Source organism: Pelobates fuscus, chromosome 5 (assembly GCF_036172605.1).
Source record: "Pelobates fuscus isolate aPelFus1 chromosome 5, aPelFus1.pri, whole genome shotgun sequence".
Classification (NCBI taxonomy): domain Eukaryota; kingdom Metazoa; phylum Chordata; class Amphibia; order Anura; family Pelobatidae; genus Pelobates; species Pelobates fuscus.
Genome location: NC_086321.1, coordinates 89,361 through 107,901, shown reverse-complemented (window position 1 = coordinate 107,901; position 18,541 = coordinate 89,361). Strand labels below are relative to the sequence as shown.

Below are 18,541 nucleotides of genomic sequence, written 5' to 3'. Positions count from 1 at the left end.
CATCATTCAGGTCACAAAGTCTACCACCAACCCTGACGAACTGGGGACCTTAGCAAACCAGCTTACCAGTGACTATGGACAGCTTGCTCATGAAGCCAAGCCAGCAGCCATGACTGCTGAGAACGAGGAGGTGAGATGGCTGTGCCAAACAATGCTCTTTTATTGTATCTGAGATCATTCACAGTGAATCCTGTCCATCAGTGTACAATCCTAAGGGCCCCAATCCATTCTGCCTGCATTCTATGTTAACCCCATCCATTCTGCCTGCATTCTATGTTAACCCCATCCATTCTGCCTGCATTCTACGTTAACCCCATCCATTCTCTCCGCATTCTACGTTAACCCCATCCATTCTCTCCGCATTCTACATTAACTCCATTCTCTCCGCATTCTACATTAACCCCATCCACTCTGTCCGCATTCTACATTAACCCACTCCACTCTGTCCGCATTCTATGTTAACCCACTTTATTCTCTCCGCGTTCTTCGTTAACCCCATCCACTCTGTCTGCATTCTACGTTAACCCACTCGTTCATCCGCATTCTACGTTAACCCATTTGTTCATCCGCATTCTACGTTAACCCACTCGTTCTGTCCGCATTCTACGTTAACCCACTCATTCTGTCCGCATTCTACGTTAACCCACTCGTTCTGTCCGCATTCTACGTTAACCCACTCCGTTCTGTCCGCACTCTTCGTTACCCCACTTTAGTCAGTCAACGTTCTACATTAACCCTTTGTAGTATGTGCGTTCATTATATTAATTTCAAGTTCTTAAATTTGTTTAGGATGCTGACTATTTTGAATATACCACGTCTACTTTATATAATGTTTTTATTATTGTTCCTGTCCTGATGCTTAACACTTTAACGATGTTAGGGCATGCCATTACGTTAATGACACTTCCCGCAGATTTGGTGTGAGAAGGGTTAAATCCTCTCTCCCACCAGGCAGCACTAGGTGTCAATGAGTACCTGGGGCTCCCATCTTCTAGCTGGTTCAATTTTTAGTGGCCCCAGACTTTTTGATTAACTGCATGCAGAGCTTGAAGTCAACACGGGAGGCTGGTCCTACCAATAGATAGTCCTTTCAATTTAAAGGTTAAATCCCTGTTCACACCCGACTGACAGATGAGCTGCATGCAGAGCTCAGAGTGAGACCGGCATGCAGCTCTTTCAATGGGGACCACAATATAGTGTGAACAGGGTTATATCCCTGTGGCTCTCCTCTTTACTTTGGGAAGTGGTGCCAAACGTTTTGATTAACTACATGCAGTGGTAAAGTCAGCACTGCTTTAAATCCATATAGAACACTGCAGCTGAGCGATGGTGCCTGGAGGGTTGTCCTTCACGCCGCAATGCATTGGGCGTTCTATTTTCAGTGTAAAATATATGAGCCTGTCATACGGAAAATGGCCAATAGATCACTCTTTATTAGCTTAGAATTCCCTTTGCTATCATCAGTACTAATATTAGCTGGGGAAATCCCTTGGCATTATTATTAAATTAAGGGTTAAGATTGGGTTTAGAATATATTTTAGGAGTGGGATTAGCTTTCAGATTAGGATTCTGATTAGGCCAACAAGGCAATTCCTCTGCTGACATTAGCAAAGGGAATACTTCGACACGATTTATGAGGTTAGGATTGAGATTGGGATTAAGGTTATCACTAAGATAACTAGAATTAGAGTGTGAGTTACCATTAAAGGGACACTATAATCACTTAAACAACTTTAGCTTAATGAAGCAGTTTTAGTGTGTATATCATGCTTCCCAGGTTTCACTGCTCAATTCTCTGTCATTTAGGAGTTAAATCACTTTGTTTCTGTTTATGCAGCCCTAGCCACACCTACCCTGGCTATGATTGACAGAGCCTGCATGAAAAAAAAACTGGTTTCACTTTCAAACAGATGTAATTTACCTTAAATAATTGTATCTCAATCTCTAAATTGAACTTTAATCACATACAGGAGGCTCTTGCAGGGTCTAGCAAGCTATTAACATAGCAGGGGATACGAAAATCTTAATTAAAAATCTTACTGTATTCAAGCCTGAAGCTGTAACTCTGCATGCTGTTTGCCTAAACAAAACAAGCAGTCTGCTGACATCATCAGAAGTGGTAGCCTGATCTAATCACAATGCTTACCCATAGGATTGGCTGAGACTGACAAAGAGGCAGATCAGGGGCAGAGCCAGCATGATTCAAACACAGCCCTGGCCAATCAGCATCTCCTCATAGAGATACATTGAATCAATGAATCTCTATGAGGAAAGTTCAGTGTCTGCATGCAGAGGGAGGAGATACTGAATGTTTGGATGCATTTTAGGCAGCCATGACCCAGGAAGGATCTCTAACAGCCATCTGAGGAGTGGCCAGTGAAGTTATCACTAGGCTGTAATGTAAACACTGCATTTTCTCTGAAAAGACAGTGTTTACAGCAAAAAGCCTGAAGGGAATGATTCTACTCACCAGGATAAATTCAATAAGCTGTAGTTGTTCTGGTGACTATAGTGTCCCTTTAACCCCTTAAGGACCAAACTTCTGGAATAAAATGGAATCATGACATGTCACGTGTCCTTAAGGGGTTAAGGATTAAGATTGTTACTATATACATATAAGAAATTGTTGTACTCGGGAGCACTGCAGAGTATAAGTAAGATCATTTTATTACAATGGGGCACATGAGATTTAGAAAAATAAGTAGATAAAGTCAATTTGTATGCAAAAAAATAAAAAATGAATACCACAAATTTTGGTAAAGATATACTGAAAAAAGGCACCACAATAAAGCACAAAATATATCATGTAATAGTCGTCATGGTGTCCACTTTTGAAAATTGTATGCATTAATGGATTAATTTAAATATTTGAGTTAACAAAATGGAACATAGCCCCATCTTCAATTTGCTTTTTTTTCAATGTAATGTGCAGGGTATAAATTCAGCTCTGTATTGTCATAAAAAAGACAAGGTTTTGCAAAGAGGGTCACTCTGTAGGAGATATAGTGGAGCACAATTTAGTAATTTTTTATTACAGTAGCACATATTAAGCGTACAAATTATACCGCTAACTTGCAATGTAATAAAAAAATGTTTAAAGTGGAAATAAAATACTACACATTTTATAAGAAATTGGTGCTTAAATGGCTATATAATAAATGTCAAAATATACCGTATGACATACCCCATGGTGTCTACTTAAATGGTATAAAGTTTTGGTGTAATTTTTACTTTCAAACTGCTATAACGCCACCAAAATGCAGGATAGGCCCATGAAAATAATCAGTCGAAATTCTAACTGTAAAACCTAAAATGATCAGGACTCCTATATGGCACTGTAACTTTACAAGATAGTGTCAGTCATACATTACGGATATTGTTTTATTCAAAACAATGTCCGGAGTATAATGTGTGGGGTTCATCACATAAGCACAGATGAGATTTGAAAACTCTCCGGTTAAAATGTAATATATAAAGAATAAACATTTTGCCACAAATTTTGACATAAACTGTTGAAAAAAATGGTTTACGTTACGGTACAATATAAACCATATAAGAATTCCTGGAATGTCTACTTTCCCAAATAGGCGTTTGTAGGGCAATTTAAATAATCAAACTGCTGTAATGACCCAAAATGAGACCTAGGTCCATCAAATACATGTATAAATATTCTGACTGTAAAAATTGACCTAGTCCTGGTTTCCTATATGATGCTGTAACTTCACAGAATAGTGACAAAGACATACTTTGGGAATATCACTGAACTCCGAAAATGTAGCTGAACACATTATGCTTTATTTTTTTTATACTGGTGGTACACATTTAGGTAGGTTTACAAAATACTTATATCTGTGTATGTTAAAAATCATTAAAAAATGTAATACATTTTACTCCAATATTTAGCAGAGATTGACAGTTAAATGGATCTATAAATAAATCAGAATAACCTTGGGTAAATAGTTTATGATGTCTGATATATATATATATATATTTATATTTTTTTATGTGGCACTTATGTCGCGTAGTCCACAATGGTCAGCATATATTTGTTCCCAGAGGGGCTAGGCTTAGCCAGGGGTCCTATGATATAGACAGCTACTCTGCCGAAGGGGTCTTCGATAATGGGGATGTGCTGGAGCTTGGCCTTGTGCCGGTCGCCCTGCTTCCCCACTCTCTCTGGCAGACATCACAGGTCTGGCAGTGCTGCCTCATATCCTTAGAGATGCCTGGCCAGAAGAAGTTTTGGGTACGTCAACTCTCGGTCCAGCTCCGTCCCAAATGCCCTGCCAGGGGAATATCGTGAGCTATCTTCAGCAGCTCATGTTGATATTTCCTGGGTGCCACCAACTGCTTGGTGGTAGTAGGAGCTGTACCTGACTTCTTGTTCTCCGCTATGCGGTACAGTAGCCCTAGCTCCCAGAGGTACCTCTCTCCCTACCCGACCCGTCTGCCCTGTCCCTACATGCCCGGAGGGTTGGGTCAGACACTACCTCCCTCTCAAACTTGGCCATGGTATCCCAGGGAAGGGGTTCGGGGAGCGGGGTCTGCGTGCAGGGGTGGCTACGGGGATCAGGTGTAGGGGGATTGGCCAGGGGGGTGCCTTAAAGGGGCCAGGGCGTAGGGACGAGCGTGGGTGAGCTTTGCTGGGGGTTGCCGGCGTGCTGCCTAGTCCTTAGAGGGTGAGCTTCATCAAGGGCCCGGACGTGGCCATAGGTGGAGGTGAGGTGGCCCAGGTCATTGCCGAGCAGCACTTCTGCAGGTAGCCGATCCATGAGACCGACTTCGATCCTCTGGGATCCAGTGCTCCAGTCAAGGTGAACATGGGCAGTACCCCGCTGTCCTCTCTTCTTTTGGGTTGAGCTGAGGTTGCACCAGAGTGAGGGTAGCTCCGGTGTCTCGTAGCCCCTGGACTTTGCACCCTTTAAGCCGCACTGGCTGCCTGTGGTGGTCCCAGTTATCATGGGCGGCCTGGACTGGGTTTACCTCATGCAGACGTCTTCGTTGGGGCTCTGGAAATCTGTGGTGTCAGCTTGGTAGCAGAGGGCTGCTGCTCGCGGTACAGGAGGGGCTACGGGGGTGACCCACTGTGGTCTGCGCCGGTTTTGGGGACAGTTTGGTTTGATGTGGCCGGGTTGGTCGCATTGGTAGCATAGCCCGTCTGCCCCGGGGAATGCTCGCTGGGGGTGTGGCCTGACCGGGAAGCCCTAAGGGCAGTAGTGGGTGTTGGGTTGTAGCAGAGGTCGAATGGGGGGTCGCTAGCTGGTAGAGGGAGCTACCAGCTCCAGAGGTAGATGGTAGAGGTGTTGGCACCGTTGAGTATACACATACTCGTCGGCCCGTTTGGCTGCATCGGTCATGGTCTTGGGCTGTCGGTCTCATCCCATTCCTGCACCTCGGTGGGGAGCCCATTGTAAAAGTGATTGAGCATGAACAACTGGAGAATCTCTTCGGGGGTCTTGGCTTTCTGCAAGGCCATCCAGCTCTGGGTGGCTCGGACGATGCGGCGTGCCCACTCAGAATGGGAGTCATTCTCGACTTTCTGTGGTACGACTCCGGGGTCACCGTGTACCGGGCTAGTTCGACTTCCTTGACGTACTCGTACTCCTGGATCTTGTCTGCTGGTACATCTCGGTAGGCATTCACAGCCCTCCCTGTTAGCGTCCTGGCCAAAATAGTGACCCATTCTGTGTGGCCGACACTGGTTCTCGAAATCCTGTAGGAAGTCGTTGATGCCTTTGTTACGGTTGCCTCCAGGCTAGCTGGAAGTTGGACCGTAGAAAGGATGCTCCTAGCGCTCACCAAAGGACCATCAGCACCGTAGACACCATAACTACTGCGTAGACACCATAAGTACTGCAGACTCCACGAACCACCGCTGCTGGGCTAGTATCTCGCTGTCTGCTATCCACCCTGGACCTACGACCAGGCTCCAGGGTCCAGTGGGTGATCTCTCTTCCTTCTGCAGAGCGAAGCAGGATCAGGAACAAGAGCTCTTACAAGAGCTCAGTAGCAAAGGGAGCATGCAGAGCATAGCAATCCCTGAAGTGATTATAGCTGCTCCCTACAAACATGAGTCGAGGCTGCAAGTTAGAGGGTCAAGTCATTCTGTTTTAATTATCGCAAGCAGGAAAAATACAGTTTTTACACATACACTGTAACTTTAAAACCATACATCCAATCTTCATAGAAATTACATATTATTATTCAGCACACTTAAACACTCTCGAAAATCAGCCAAATCCATGCAGTGGATAAAAAGTTAGGTGGAAGTCCTTTATGACCGACCCCAAGCACATTTTCCTGCCCAAAACAGTTCCATAGATTTGGGCTGTGCGATCAGTCAATTTCATGCAGAAAAACTAATCTTCGAACGGGACTTCCCTGAAAGTTTAGTGTAGGAGAAGGTAAGGGTCAGCGGTGTTCGCGGAAATGTGTAGCCGATTTTAGTTCCATGAATTTGGCTACACATACCTCTGACCTTGTTCGAATGAACAAAGATGGCCGCCGCCACGTGTTCGTTTGCACGAACTGCAGCCACCCAGTGCTCGGCAATTAACCTGCAGTAACCTCACAGCCTGGGAGGTAAATTGCCTGCACACTTCCAATTCTGGGTGGTCCGCCTGTGTGGTACTTGGCTCAGTAAGCCCCATTTACTGAACCAAGTGGGATAAAGCCAGGGACACAGTATATTAAAGGTTTGGGGACACCGTCTTAAATTGTTCAACAAAGTCACAATATGTCCCGAGACGGTTCTTAAAGGGCCATACACACCCAATAAAAGTCCATAAGTTTTCAGGGGCACCATCTCCCAGGGGCCATAGTCATGAGGAAGGAGGCTGGCAAATAGGCTTCTCCACAACCCAGGGAAGCAGGGCAATTTGTCATTTAAAGGGCCGGTTACAAGTGGCGGTTTGTAACAGCCGCCTTCTGCATCCCTGAACACTTTGAAGGCTGCAAAGGGCAATTTGGGCTTTGGGGCCGGAATGGCCAGACCTTCTGGGAACCTCTCTCTGGTCCGCCCTTCGTCTGGTTGTGGGGCGAAGACATATGCTTGTACCTCAGAGAGAATTTGGTTCATGGTTTCCTCTGAGGGGGTCTCCTTATAGAGCGCCGGGTGACTTCTCCGCGCATAGCATCTTCGTCGCCCTCCGGCTGGGGCACAGCTGCCTCTCTGCGTATACGGTCATCTTCCATGAGGGTTGCAGTCAGGTCAGCCTTGTTACGACTTCCAGCTTATAACCCTCTGGCTTCCACCAGGTCGTGTAATGTTTGTCTCTTTAGAGTGGTGTAGTCCATGGGTCTGTACGACTACTGAACGCTGGGACGTGGGATCCCGCCGCTTGCCACCAGTTGTAGCGGGCCTGCTAGCATTCCGACTGGTTGTCCCTGCTTAGCCACGTCCTTCCCTAAATGAAAGTCAGTTAAAATACAGAGAGACCCATTTCCCACTCAGTAACCTGGACGACACACAGTCCTGGGTGTACAACAATAACTTTATTGGCCACATTCGGCTCTATACTTTTCCCCATGCAAAGGGGTGGATAAGACATAAAGACAATGTCCCCTCCAAGGGTCCTCCCTCTCCCAGGGGTCGTATAACGTATCCGGAATCCCAGTTCCTTTGTCCCCTGTTCCAGCCACCCATCCTCTGGGTTACCCACCTCTGGTTACCAGGGGGTCTTCCTCCCAGGAGCCTCTGTACCTTCCCGTCTCATGGACTCCCAGTTACAGAAAGCCTGCCAAACCGCCATTGTCCCTAAAGGGTATCCCCAACCAATCTCAGAACAGTCACCGTTCGTGGGGTCCCTGGGTGAAAACAGGCAAGGGAAGCGTCTCCTTTCGGGACACGATTGCTCCCCCTGGCCACCACCCGTTTATACGATCTGCCACCCAGGGGAGCACTTATTAATTACTTCCCTTGTTGCAAGTTGCCAACGTTCTTATTGATTGGTGTGAACATTCCAAGGGGCACTGGGGAGGTCCTCGTTCCGGAACCAAACGAGGTGGGAAGCAATCCGCGAATGCTCCTCTTAAAGGGCATTAGTATAACAAATGGGCCGCCACCCAGGAGGGGCACGCGCAGAGGCTTCCCTTGTGGTTTGTGGTTTTGACACCACAGTTTGTGTGTGTTTTAGTCTAGCTTATGAATTCTTGTTCATACTTGGTCTGTTTTGTGTTGTTTCTGTGTAATGCCGTTTGCTTTTGCAGCTGACTGTTTCTGCCTTCATTTCTGCTTAGATTGGATCTCACATTAAGCAACGGGTTCAGGAGCTGGGTCACGGTTGTTCTCAACTCGTCACCAATGCCGGAGCCTTGCAGTGCAGCCCCAATGACAGCTACACAAAGAAAGAACTGATGGAGAGTGCACGCAGAGTATCTGAGAAGGTTTGTGTTCTGATTTAATCCAGGAAGGACCTCTCTGCTTTATCTCCTCACCCAGTGATATTGTACCTATCCATTCCTTTAAGGTTTCTCATGTCCTGGCTGCGCTGCAGGCGGGTAATCGTGGCACTCAGGCCTGTATAACAGCTGCCAGCGCAGTCTCTGGCATCATCGCAGATCTGGACACGACCATCATGTTCGCCACAGCTGGCACTTTAAACCGTGAGAATGCGGAGACCTTTGCTGATCACAGGTATCAGATTGGAAGGGGAGGGGATATCTTACCATGTAGAGAAATGATGAGAATGTATAATGCTTCCTATGGGTGAAGATTGAATATGGTGGTATACTGTACAGGGAGGGCTGCTGGTTGGATATAAGGGTATAATATGTTTATTTCACATGGAGGGCTGCTGGTTGGATATAAGGGTATAATATGTTTATTTCACATGGAGGGCTGCTGGTTGGATATAGAGATATAATATGTTTATAACACAGGGAGGGCTGCTGGTTGGATATAGGGGTATAATATGTTTATAACACAGGGAGGGCTGCTGGTTGGATATAGGGGTATAATATGTTTATAACACAGGGAGGGCTGCTGGTTGGATATAGGGGTATAATATGTTTATAACACAGGGAGGGCTGCTGGTTGGATATAGGGGTATAATATGTTTTATGACACATGGAGGGCTGCTGGTTGGATATAGAGATATAATATGTTTTATTACACAGGGAGGGCTGCTGGTTGGCTATAGATATTTTTATTGTACAGGGAGGGCTGCTGGTTAGATATAGGGGTATAATATGTTTATAACACAGGGAGGGCTGCTGGTTGGATATAGGGGTATAATATGTTTTATTTCACAGGGAGGGCTGCTGGTTAGATATAGGGGTATAATATGTTTATAACACAGGGAGGGCTGCTGGTTGGATATAGGAGTATAATATGTTTATAACACAGGGAGGGCTGCTGGTTGGATATAGGGGTATAATATGTTTATAACACAGGGAGGGCTGCTGGTTGGATATAGGAGTATAATATGTTTATAACACAGGGAGGGCTGCTGGTTGGATATAGGGGTATAATATGTTTATAACACAGGGAGGGCTGCTGGTTGGATATAGGAGTATAATATGTTTATAACACAGGGAGGGCTGCTGGTTGGATATAGGAGTATAATATGTTTATAACACAGGGAGGGCTGCTGGTTGGATATAGGGGTATAATATGTTTATAACACAGGGAGGGCTGCTGGTTGGATATAGGGACATAATGTTTTTTTTCACAGGGAGGGCATTTTGAAAACTGCTAAAGCCCTAGTTGAAGACACCAAGGTTCTGGTCCAGAATGCCACTTCCAGTCAGGAGAAGCTTGCTCAGGCAGCTCAGTCCTCTGTGACGACCATCACACGTCTAGCTGAAACTGTCAAATTGGGTGCTGCCAGCTTGGGAGCCGAGGACCCAGAAACACAGGTAACGAGACATAATGCAGGTCTTTCTTAATAGGAAAGCTTCAACACTGTTTGATCCCAATGGCAAATCTCTTAAAAACATGTGGCACATTCAACAATATTCACCCAAGGGAAGGGGCTAAGTAGCATCTTCCATATGAGACACTGTCCGATACAGCTGTTGTATTAAAGCTGAAATTTATGGCTTTGTTCCATAAAAGATTAGTTCCCTGTGGTTAGGTCTTCTTTTTCGAGTGAGGTCTACTTTACAAACGGATCTCATTTTACTATTTTGTGGTGGCCGGATGAGACTGTTGTTTCCTTGCATCAGGCATGTTAACACTTAATAGAGAAATGGGACCAGCATTGATTGTTTCATATTGACCTGCTATTCTGAAAACTAGGTTTTTGATTTTGTCAAGGGATTTACTACTTGATGAAGTTTTGTATAAAAGCTTTTACTTCTGTGTCATGCCATTGGTGTTTGACCTATCACAAATCATTCAACAAGATCCACATTAATGGCAAACTCCTTGGACTAACAGCTGTTCTATTTCTTCTAATTTATTTCCTTTTCTGGAAGTTTTAATGGTGTTTGCTCTCTATGTAGGTGGTCCTGATCAACGCAGTGAAAGATGTGGCAAAGGCTTTGGGGGATCTGATTAGTGCCACCAAAGCTGCAGCTGGCAAGTCTAGTGATGACCCCTCGGTCTACCAGCTGAAGAATTCAGCCAAGGTATTAAGGACTTCAGTGACAGTGTCCTGAAATGTGATGTGAGATAGTCATTATACATCAACCTTATTATGGGTAATTATACTGTATTTCTAGGTAATGGTGACCAATGTCACATCACTGTTGAAGACGGTGAAAGCAGTGGAAGATGAGGCCACCAAGGGGACACGCGCCCTTGAAGCTACTATAGAGCACATACGTCAGGAACTGGTGGTGAGTTATCTGTTGTTTCTGGTAAAGACTCTATGTGAACACATGACATTTCCCTTCTCTATTATTCTTCCTCTCCATGTTGATTGTTTTCTTTAAAGGTGTTTTCAGCCCCAGAACCTCCACCCAAAACTTCCACCCCTGAAGAATTTATTCGCATGACCAAAGGAATTACAATGGCTACCGCCAAAGCTGTCGCTGCTGGAAACTCCTGCCGTCAGGAAGATGTGATCGCTACAGCCAACCTGAGCAGACGTGCTATTGCAGACATGCTTCACTCCTGCAAAGTATGTCACTTTCTAAAAAGAAAACGGAGGCACAGCTCTTTACGTCTACTTTTTTTTTTTTTGTCATATGGATACAACCTTGTTGTGGTTGAAGAATGAGGAAACATTACTTTGAAACAGGTCTTTAAAACTGTGAGAGATGTCCAAGGTTGGAGGAGCCAGAGGGTTAGCCAGTGAAATTGCTTATTTCCTCTGCATCAGCAGAGCATGTTTGAGCAGATGTAGTACTCTCAAAAGTAATTTGTGAAGGCAGCGGATTCATACAGTGTTTTAAAGAGAGACTAGTATGTGAGAAGGAAGCCAAATACATTTTTTGTGAATCCTTTTATCAAGTGTTGGCTATGAGGTCAAGTAACGGACAGTAGGGTTTTGTCTGTGAACATTTACATTTTCTGTTGCTCAAGCATTGCAATTTAGACCACATGAAGAATTAGATTAATTTATAGCCATACCTAGAATAAACAGATACAGTGGCGGGATTAATGTATTGAGAGCCCATGTACAAGAAAAAAACAATATGGGCCCCTCTACAGAACAGGGGTGGCCAAAAGGTAGATCTGTCACACAACTTATGAGCAGTGCCTGTGTGTGGGGTAGTTTCTGTATGGAGTATGTGTGTGAATGTAGGGTAGTTTCTGTATGGAGTATGTGTGTGAATGTAGGGTAGTTTCTGCATGGAGTATGTGTGTGAATGTAGGGTAGTTTCTGTATAAAAGTATGTGTGTGAATGTAGAGTAGTTTCTGTATAATAGTATGTGTGTGAATGTAGGGTAGTTTCTGTATGGAGTATGTGTGTGAATGTAGGGTAGTTTCTGTATGGAGTATGTGTGTGAATGTAGGGTAGTTTCTGTATAATAGTATGTGTGTTAATGTAGGGTAGTTTCTGTATGGAATATGTGTGGGAATATTGGGTAGTTTCTGCAAGGAGTATGAGTCCGAATATAGGCATGTTACTGTATGGTAGTATGTGTGTGAATGTATGCATGTTTCTGTATGGGGTATGTGTGTTTGTATATAGCTGGTTTGTTTTTTTTTGGAAGTGTTGGCGTTTGCATGAAAACGTTTATATTGTGTACAGGGCTGGCATTTGCCTGCAGTGGAGTGCTTATGTGTAGCACTGCTGTTTGAATGCAGACGCGTGTTCACATATACACATTCATTGACACATACAAAAACACTTCCACAAAAAGATGCACATGCATACAAGCACATATACCAATTCACTATAAGAGAGACATACACATAAATACTCTCTCCCTCCTTCACTGCAAACTTTCATTGTTTCTCCTCAGGCCCCAGTCAGCTTCCCCTATTTCCCAGTGGGTTCTCATCAGCTCGATCAGCTAGTACGACTCCATCTTGAAGAGTCCTGTGTGGGCTTCAGCGCAAGCCCAGATAGTAAGTCCACCCAGTGTGTGGCCAGGGGGGCTTTGCTTCCCTCTCTCCATGCAGCTGCAGGATTTTTTCTGAATGATTGGCTGGCAGCAGTCTCACAGAGGTGGAACTCCAAGTCCTCTATGCGAGCTTGTGCAGTTGCAGTGCAGGTAGTTGTACCACTGCACAGATATTGATGGGTGGCGATTGGCTGCATGTGTACTCCAATGCACCAGGGCTAAACATAGTGGTGAAAGACGGGAGTGGACAGACTAAGGGACTCTATGCATGTTAAAATGTGGAATATAATGAGCACGTGTCCTTTTTAGGAAGCCGCCTATCACCCTGAAGTGAGCCCTGATGTACGCCTTCGCGCAATGCGCTTTGGAAAGGAGTGTGCTTCGGGCTACCTACAGTTATTAGAGCACGTGTTAGTGGTGAGTATGATGGGCATTGGCATTCCCATCCTCCAGTTCCTATTTCTGTCTTTTTCTGATTAACTCCTCCTTCATTGTTCATTGTGCCCTTTGGTAATCTTTCTGTGGTGCTGTATTTTAGTGGTTTTTCCAGTTTCTCCAATTCAGTCTCTATGTATAACTCAAGCTTGACAAAGACTCTCCACTGGGAGTCAAAACGTTGCAGTGTTCCACATGTTCTAATAAAGGTGTCTGGACCATTTTTTAATACTGGTATTTATCTTCTGGGCTTGTGCTGGCCCTTGGTCTAGCTAAGCACCCTGTCTTAAGTGGATTGAGTGTGTTTCCTTTTCCAGTTTTGCAATTTATCTACGCATAATTTAGCATTTAGCTTGTTACAAGTCTTGTATTATTGAAGAACCCTCCTCTACGAACGCTTGGTCTGTACTCCAGCTCTTTTGACTCAAGTGGTCTAACTTTGCCTTCAGATCCTGCAAAAACCAAACATGGACCTGAAGCAGCAGCTGACTGCATACTCTAAACAAGTGGCTGGATCTGTTACTGAGCTAATCCAGGCTGCCGAGGCCATGAAAGGTATCCACGATTATCACCTCTCCTGTCTGTCTGCCTGTTATTTGTGGTAAAGTCTGAAATTGGCTGTAGCAGATTGTATTGATGCTGTCCATAGAAATTCGTATAGAAAATGTATTCGTATAATTGTTTCCCTGTATATCGGTAAAGTGTATGTAGTATTCGCATGATGGTTTGGTAGTTTCATACGAATGAAGCTACCGAACCATCAGACCACCCCAGTGAGAAGTGTGCGCCTCGTTAAGCGTTCACACTCTGCAAACTGCAGCTTAATTTATTCATTGTGTGTGCCTGTGTGGTCGCCGTTCGGCATACGAGCCACGTGCGGTGGCCATCTTACGCATGAAAATCTCAGCGGTGTTTGGTCGTCAAGTGTCTGGAACTCAAATCGGACACTCAAACAACCGAACACCGCTGAGACCTCCAGAGCTCCATAACTCACAAACGGAGAGAATAGGCAGCCCCTCGTTCGGCAAAATCAATGTACCGAACAAGGGAATTAATACGAATGGAAGATTAGCTGTGGATGGCAGGTATTTCTATGTGTTTTAACTCCCGAACAGAGACCGACCGCAAGGCCAAAACTCATGGAGCCTTTTTCGGATACCACCTCTTGTGCGGTCGGTCAATTAACACCCTCCACCTAACTCCCGAACCCCTTGTCCGATCTGGATGAATTGTGAATATGTTAGTCACCCAGATCAGGGCTACCAGGGGATACCCAAATTATTATTATCACTGCTTGTTTTGGGGTTCACCTAGAATTCAGGGAAAAGTACAGTATGTTTAATAGGATTATGTGTCACACTGAGGGGAGGAGATGTGTGGGAGGTAACTGTTACATTATTGGCAACTGGACTAATTATGGTGAATCTCTCCCTTGCATGGGAGAATGCTTTATAAGGAAGTTGTGTGGATTAAAAGTCAGTTCTGCTCCTGATGCTGTGTGTCGTCCAGTCATTGGGATCTGTATGGGAATATTTGTGGATTACCTTGCCTTCTGGGATTATTACTCTATCGTATTTTATTGCTTGTTCCTGAGCCTTACTGGGATCTTTAGTGGAGTTAACCTGTGAAAGACCAGCTCTCCGCTACATTGGCACATACAGGACATCTCCACAAGAACCACATTAGGTTTCATTCATTCCTTTGTATTACCTCCAGGTACTGAATGGGTTGACCCTGAAGACCCCACAGTCATTGCAGAGAATGAGCTACTTGGAGCTGCTGCTGCAATAGAGGCTGCAGCCAAGAAATTGGAACAGCTAAAACCACGAGCTAAACCAAAGGTGAGCGTTCTATTGATTACTGTGTCAGATCACCTACGTCTAATGGTATCTGGAACACAAAGACGCCAATATCCTGGTGGGCATAACGTCACGCTAAGTCAGGCCAACTTAATGAGTTCTTTATAGGTAATTATCAGACAGAAATAATCTGCAATAATCATCACGTTAGGCCACATATCTTATCAAGTTGGGATCACACCATGCTCAGGGAGAATGAGATCACCGGGGCTGAGATCACACCATGCTTAAGGAGAATGAGAGGACCGGGGCTGGGATCACACCATGCTCAGGGAGAATGAGATTACCGAGGCTGGAATCACACCATACTCTGGGAGAATGAGATTACCGAGGCTGGAATCACACCATACTCTGGGAGAATGAGATTACCGAGGCAGGGATCACACCATACTCGGGGAGAATGAGATTACCGAGGCTGGGATCACACCATACTCGGGGAGAATATGATTACAGAGGCAGGGATCACACCATACTCTGGGAGAATGAGATTACCGAGGCTGGGATCACACCATACTCAGGGAGAATGAGATCACCGAGGCAGGGATCACACCATACTCGGGGAGAAAGTTATTATTTAACTAATCATTGTTAACAGGAGTAGTCCCAGAAGATTGGAAGTTAGCGAATGTTGCGCCCATTCACAAGAAAGGTAATAGGGAGGAGTCGGGCAACTATAGGCCAGTAAGCCTTACTTCAGTAGTGGGGAAAGTGATGGAAACCATGTTAAAGGATAGGATTGTTGAACATCTAAAATTGTATGGGACTAATGAGAATATTTAGAAAATTGGGCAGACTAGATGTGCCAGATGGTTCTTATCTGCCGTCACATTCCATGTTTCTATGAGAAAATGTTATTCTCCATCATATAAATAAATATTGCAAATGTCGATATTCATTGGGATTTGTTGGTTGTGAAGGCTGTACATTACTCAGATTTTACTTTCTATATCTTCTACACAGGATAATCCCAAGGAATGGCTTAAATCCCTCTGATATAAAAGAAGGATTAAGGCCCTGATTGTTTTTCGCGATAAATCCATTGCAGTTACTGTGCCTGACAATCTATCACTCTCTTCTTGCAGCAAGCCGATGAGAGCTTGAATTTCGAGGAGCAAATCCTAGAGGCAGCAAAGTCTATAGCAGCTGCGACCAGTGCTCTGGTGAAAGCAGCCTCTGCCGCTCAAAGAGAGCTGGTTGCCCAAGGCAAGGTAAGACCTTGTCTGTATTCTATCCTTTACTCTATTCATTCCATCTAATCTTCTTTTCAACCCTCTCCTTTCTCTGTCCCTTGCCTGTCCAAATCCTCCATCACCACCACTGTCTGTGCTCCTCATCAGTCCGCCTTCTTCCTTTTTCTGCCTCTCACCTATCCACCTTTGCCACTCGCTAGTTCCATCCCCTCTTTACCTGCTCCTCACCTCTCCACCTTCCGCCAATTCTCTGACTCTTTGCCTCTCCACCTCCTACATCTTTCTCCACCATACACCACTCGACCTTCTTTCATCTCCCTCTCCTTTCTCTGTCCCTTGCTAGTCCAATGCCTCCGTTATCACCATTTTATTTGCTGCTTTCAAGTCCATCTTCCTTCCTCACTTTCCTTCCCATCACCTGTCCATCTTCCACCCTCCTTTCTCTGCCCCTCATATCACCTCTTCAACTCCCTGTCTCCTCTCTCTGACTCTTGTCTCTCCACATTCCCCCTTCTTTCTCTGATTTTCACCTCTCCACCTTATTCCCCCCCCCCCCCCCCCCCCCTTCCTCATCTGTCCACTTTTCCCACTTCTTTCTCTGGCCTTCAGTCAACCATAAATGAACACTATAGTGTCAGGGACACAGACCTATATTTCTGACACTATAGTGGTAAAATCACTATTTAGATCCCCTGTCCCCTGGTTTTCCCTGCCAACCCATAGGAAAGCGTTGTGAGGCTATCGTGCACCAATCAGCATCTCCTCATAGAGATGCGTTGAATTCATGCATCTCTATTGGAAACGTTCAGTGTCTCCATGCAGCGTGTGGGAAGCACCTCTAGCCGCCATCTGAATGACTTGTCACTAGAGCTACTAGGGAGCAATGTAAACACTGCCTTTTCTCTGCATGGCAGGCTTTAGCCATTAAGCTGTAGTTGGTCTGATGACTATAGTGCCCCTTTAACCACTTACTTTTGCTTCCCTTTCTAAGCCCTTGCTTCTGTTTCGTCTCTTCAGTCTTCCAATAAACTAATTTCTAACCTATTGTTGGATATGTTTTCTCTCTTGCTTAGGTCGGAGCTATTCCAGCCAATGCTGTAGATGATGGTCAGTGGTCCCAAGGGCTAATATCTGCAGTGAGTATAGCATGTCTTATGATTAAGAAGTACACACTACATGTGAAAAGTCCATCTGCCTCTTGGCATCATTCCATCCATCCTAAGGATTTTTACTTTTGCTCCAGGCTCGCATGGTGGCTGCTGCAACTAGTAACCTGTGCGAAGCTGCAAATTCTGCTGTACAGGGTCATGCTAGTGAAGAGAAACTAATTTCGTCAGCAAAGCAAGTGGCAGCTTCCACGGCTCAACTTCTGGTGGCCTGCAAAGTAAAAGCCGATCATGATTCAGAGGCCATGAAAAGATTACAGGTGAGTGAGCACTCTGTGACAGCAAGAGAAGATGTCCCCAGTAAAGGCTTTCTCTCCCTGAGCTGGAGGGGGCCGGAGAGAGGGATTTCCTTCGCTGAGGAGGAAGGGGCTAGGAGAGGGATATTTTTCTCTGAGAAGGAGGGGACAGGAGAGGGATATTTTTCTCTGAGAAGGAGGGGGCAGGAGAGAGGGATTTCCTTTGATGGAGGAGGGTGCCAAAGGGATTTCTTACTCTGAGGCCAGGGCAGGAGAGGGATTTTGGAGGAGGGGGCAGGAGAGGAGTTTCAGATTAGGAGGTGGCAGGAAAAGAGTTTTGAAGGAGGAGGTGGCAGGAGGGAAGTTTCGTAGGATGAGGTAGTACGTTTCTCTTCCTTTCCTTCTTCCTCCTTGTGTTGGTGTATATTTCATATCTATCTCTTCCTATTATTATAGGTGTATTTTATATCATTTCACTCTGTGAGCCTATATGTAGAGGTGCTTTTCTTCATTTTGTGAATTGGTTGTCTTAGTGAAAGTGTAATCAATTTCCTGATATATTCTACATTCTATTTTATCATTATTTTGTTTCCCCTATGTTCCTGAATTGATCTATTCCTTAGGTTACCCCGTTTTCCCCTTGTGCTATTATTCCTAGAAAGATAAAAAGGAGGAAGATATTCCTGTGTTTATATATAGTCCGTGGATCTTCTTATTTACAAAGTCATTCTTTGAGTTTTCCCTCCTTTAAAGGTTGAATTACCTATTTTAGGTAAAATTGAGACTACGCTGTTTGTTATCTAGTGATTTGAGCTTCTCCCAATATTATTTTCAGATCATCTGCATGATTAATGGGAGTGATTTTTCCTCTGTGCGATATTAGAATTTTCGTGGGGATCCCCCATCGGTAATTAATATTGTTCTGTCTCAAGATCGATGTGCCTTCAGAAGAGGTTTTGTCTGGTTTACCATGATAGGTCCTGAAATATTTTGAGTGTTTTGTATTCTTCTGCGAATCCATTGCTTCTTATGGCTCACAGTATGTGCGTCTTAATTTTATAAGAGGCGCAACATATCAGAACATCTCTTGGGAGGTGGTCTGGGGACCCCCTTAGGTTTATTCACTCTGTGGCATCTCTCCATCATAGGGATTCTGCTGTCCCATTCTACTTGCAGATTGTTATTAAACTCCTCT

The 18,541-nt window shown here is 44.8% G+C and overlaps 1 protein-coding gene across 2 annotated transcripts in view; it reads left to right on the top strand.

Annotated features, from left to right (window-relative positions):
* The window catches only part of LOC134610544 (talin-1), a 180,134-nt gene that overhangs the window by 156,777 nt on the left and 4,816 nt on the right, over positions 1-18,541 (top strand). For both annotated transcript variants that reach the window (XM_063453511.1, XM_063453510.1), the window contains 13 exons: positions 11-130; positions 8,239-8,385; positions 8,469-8,635; positions 9,675-9,858; positions 10,447-10,572; positions 10,666-10,782; positions 10,881-11,066; positions 12,770-12,877; positions 13,345-13,450; positions 14,612-14,736; positions 15,837-15,962; positions 17,018-17,080; positions 17,188-17,370. In XM_063453511.1, coding sequence (XP_063309581.1) covers positions 11-130; positions 8,239-8,385; positions 8,469-8,635; positions 9,675-9,858; positions 10,447-10,572; positions 10,666-10,782; positions 10,881-11,066; positions 12,770-12,877; positions 13,345-13,450; positions 14,612-14,736; positions 15,837-15,962; positions 17,018-17,080; positions 17,188-17,370 — 1,758 coding nt within the window. The remainder of the gene's footprint in view (positions 1-10; positions 131-8,238; positions 8,386-8,468; positions 8,636-9,674; positions 9,859-10,446; positions 10,573-10,665; positions 10,783-10,880; positions 11,067-12,769; positions 12,878-13,344; positions 13,451-14,611; positions 14,737-15,836; positions 15,963-17,017; positions 17,081-17,187; positions 17,371-18,541) is intronic.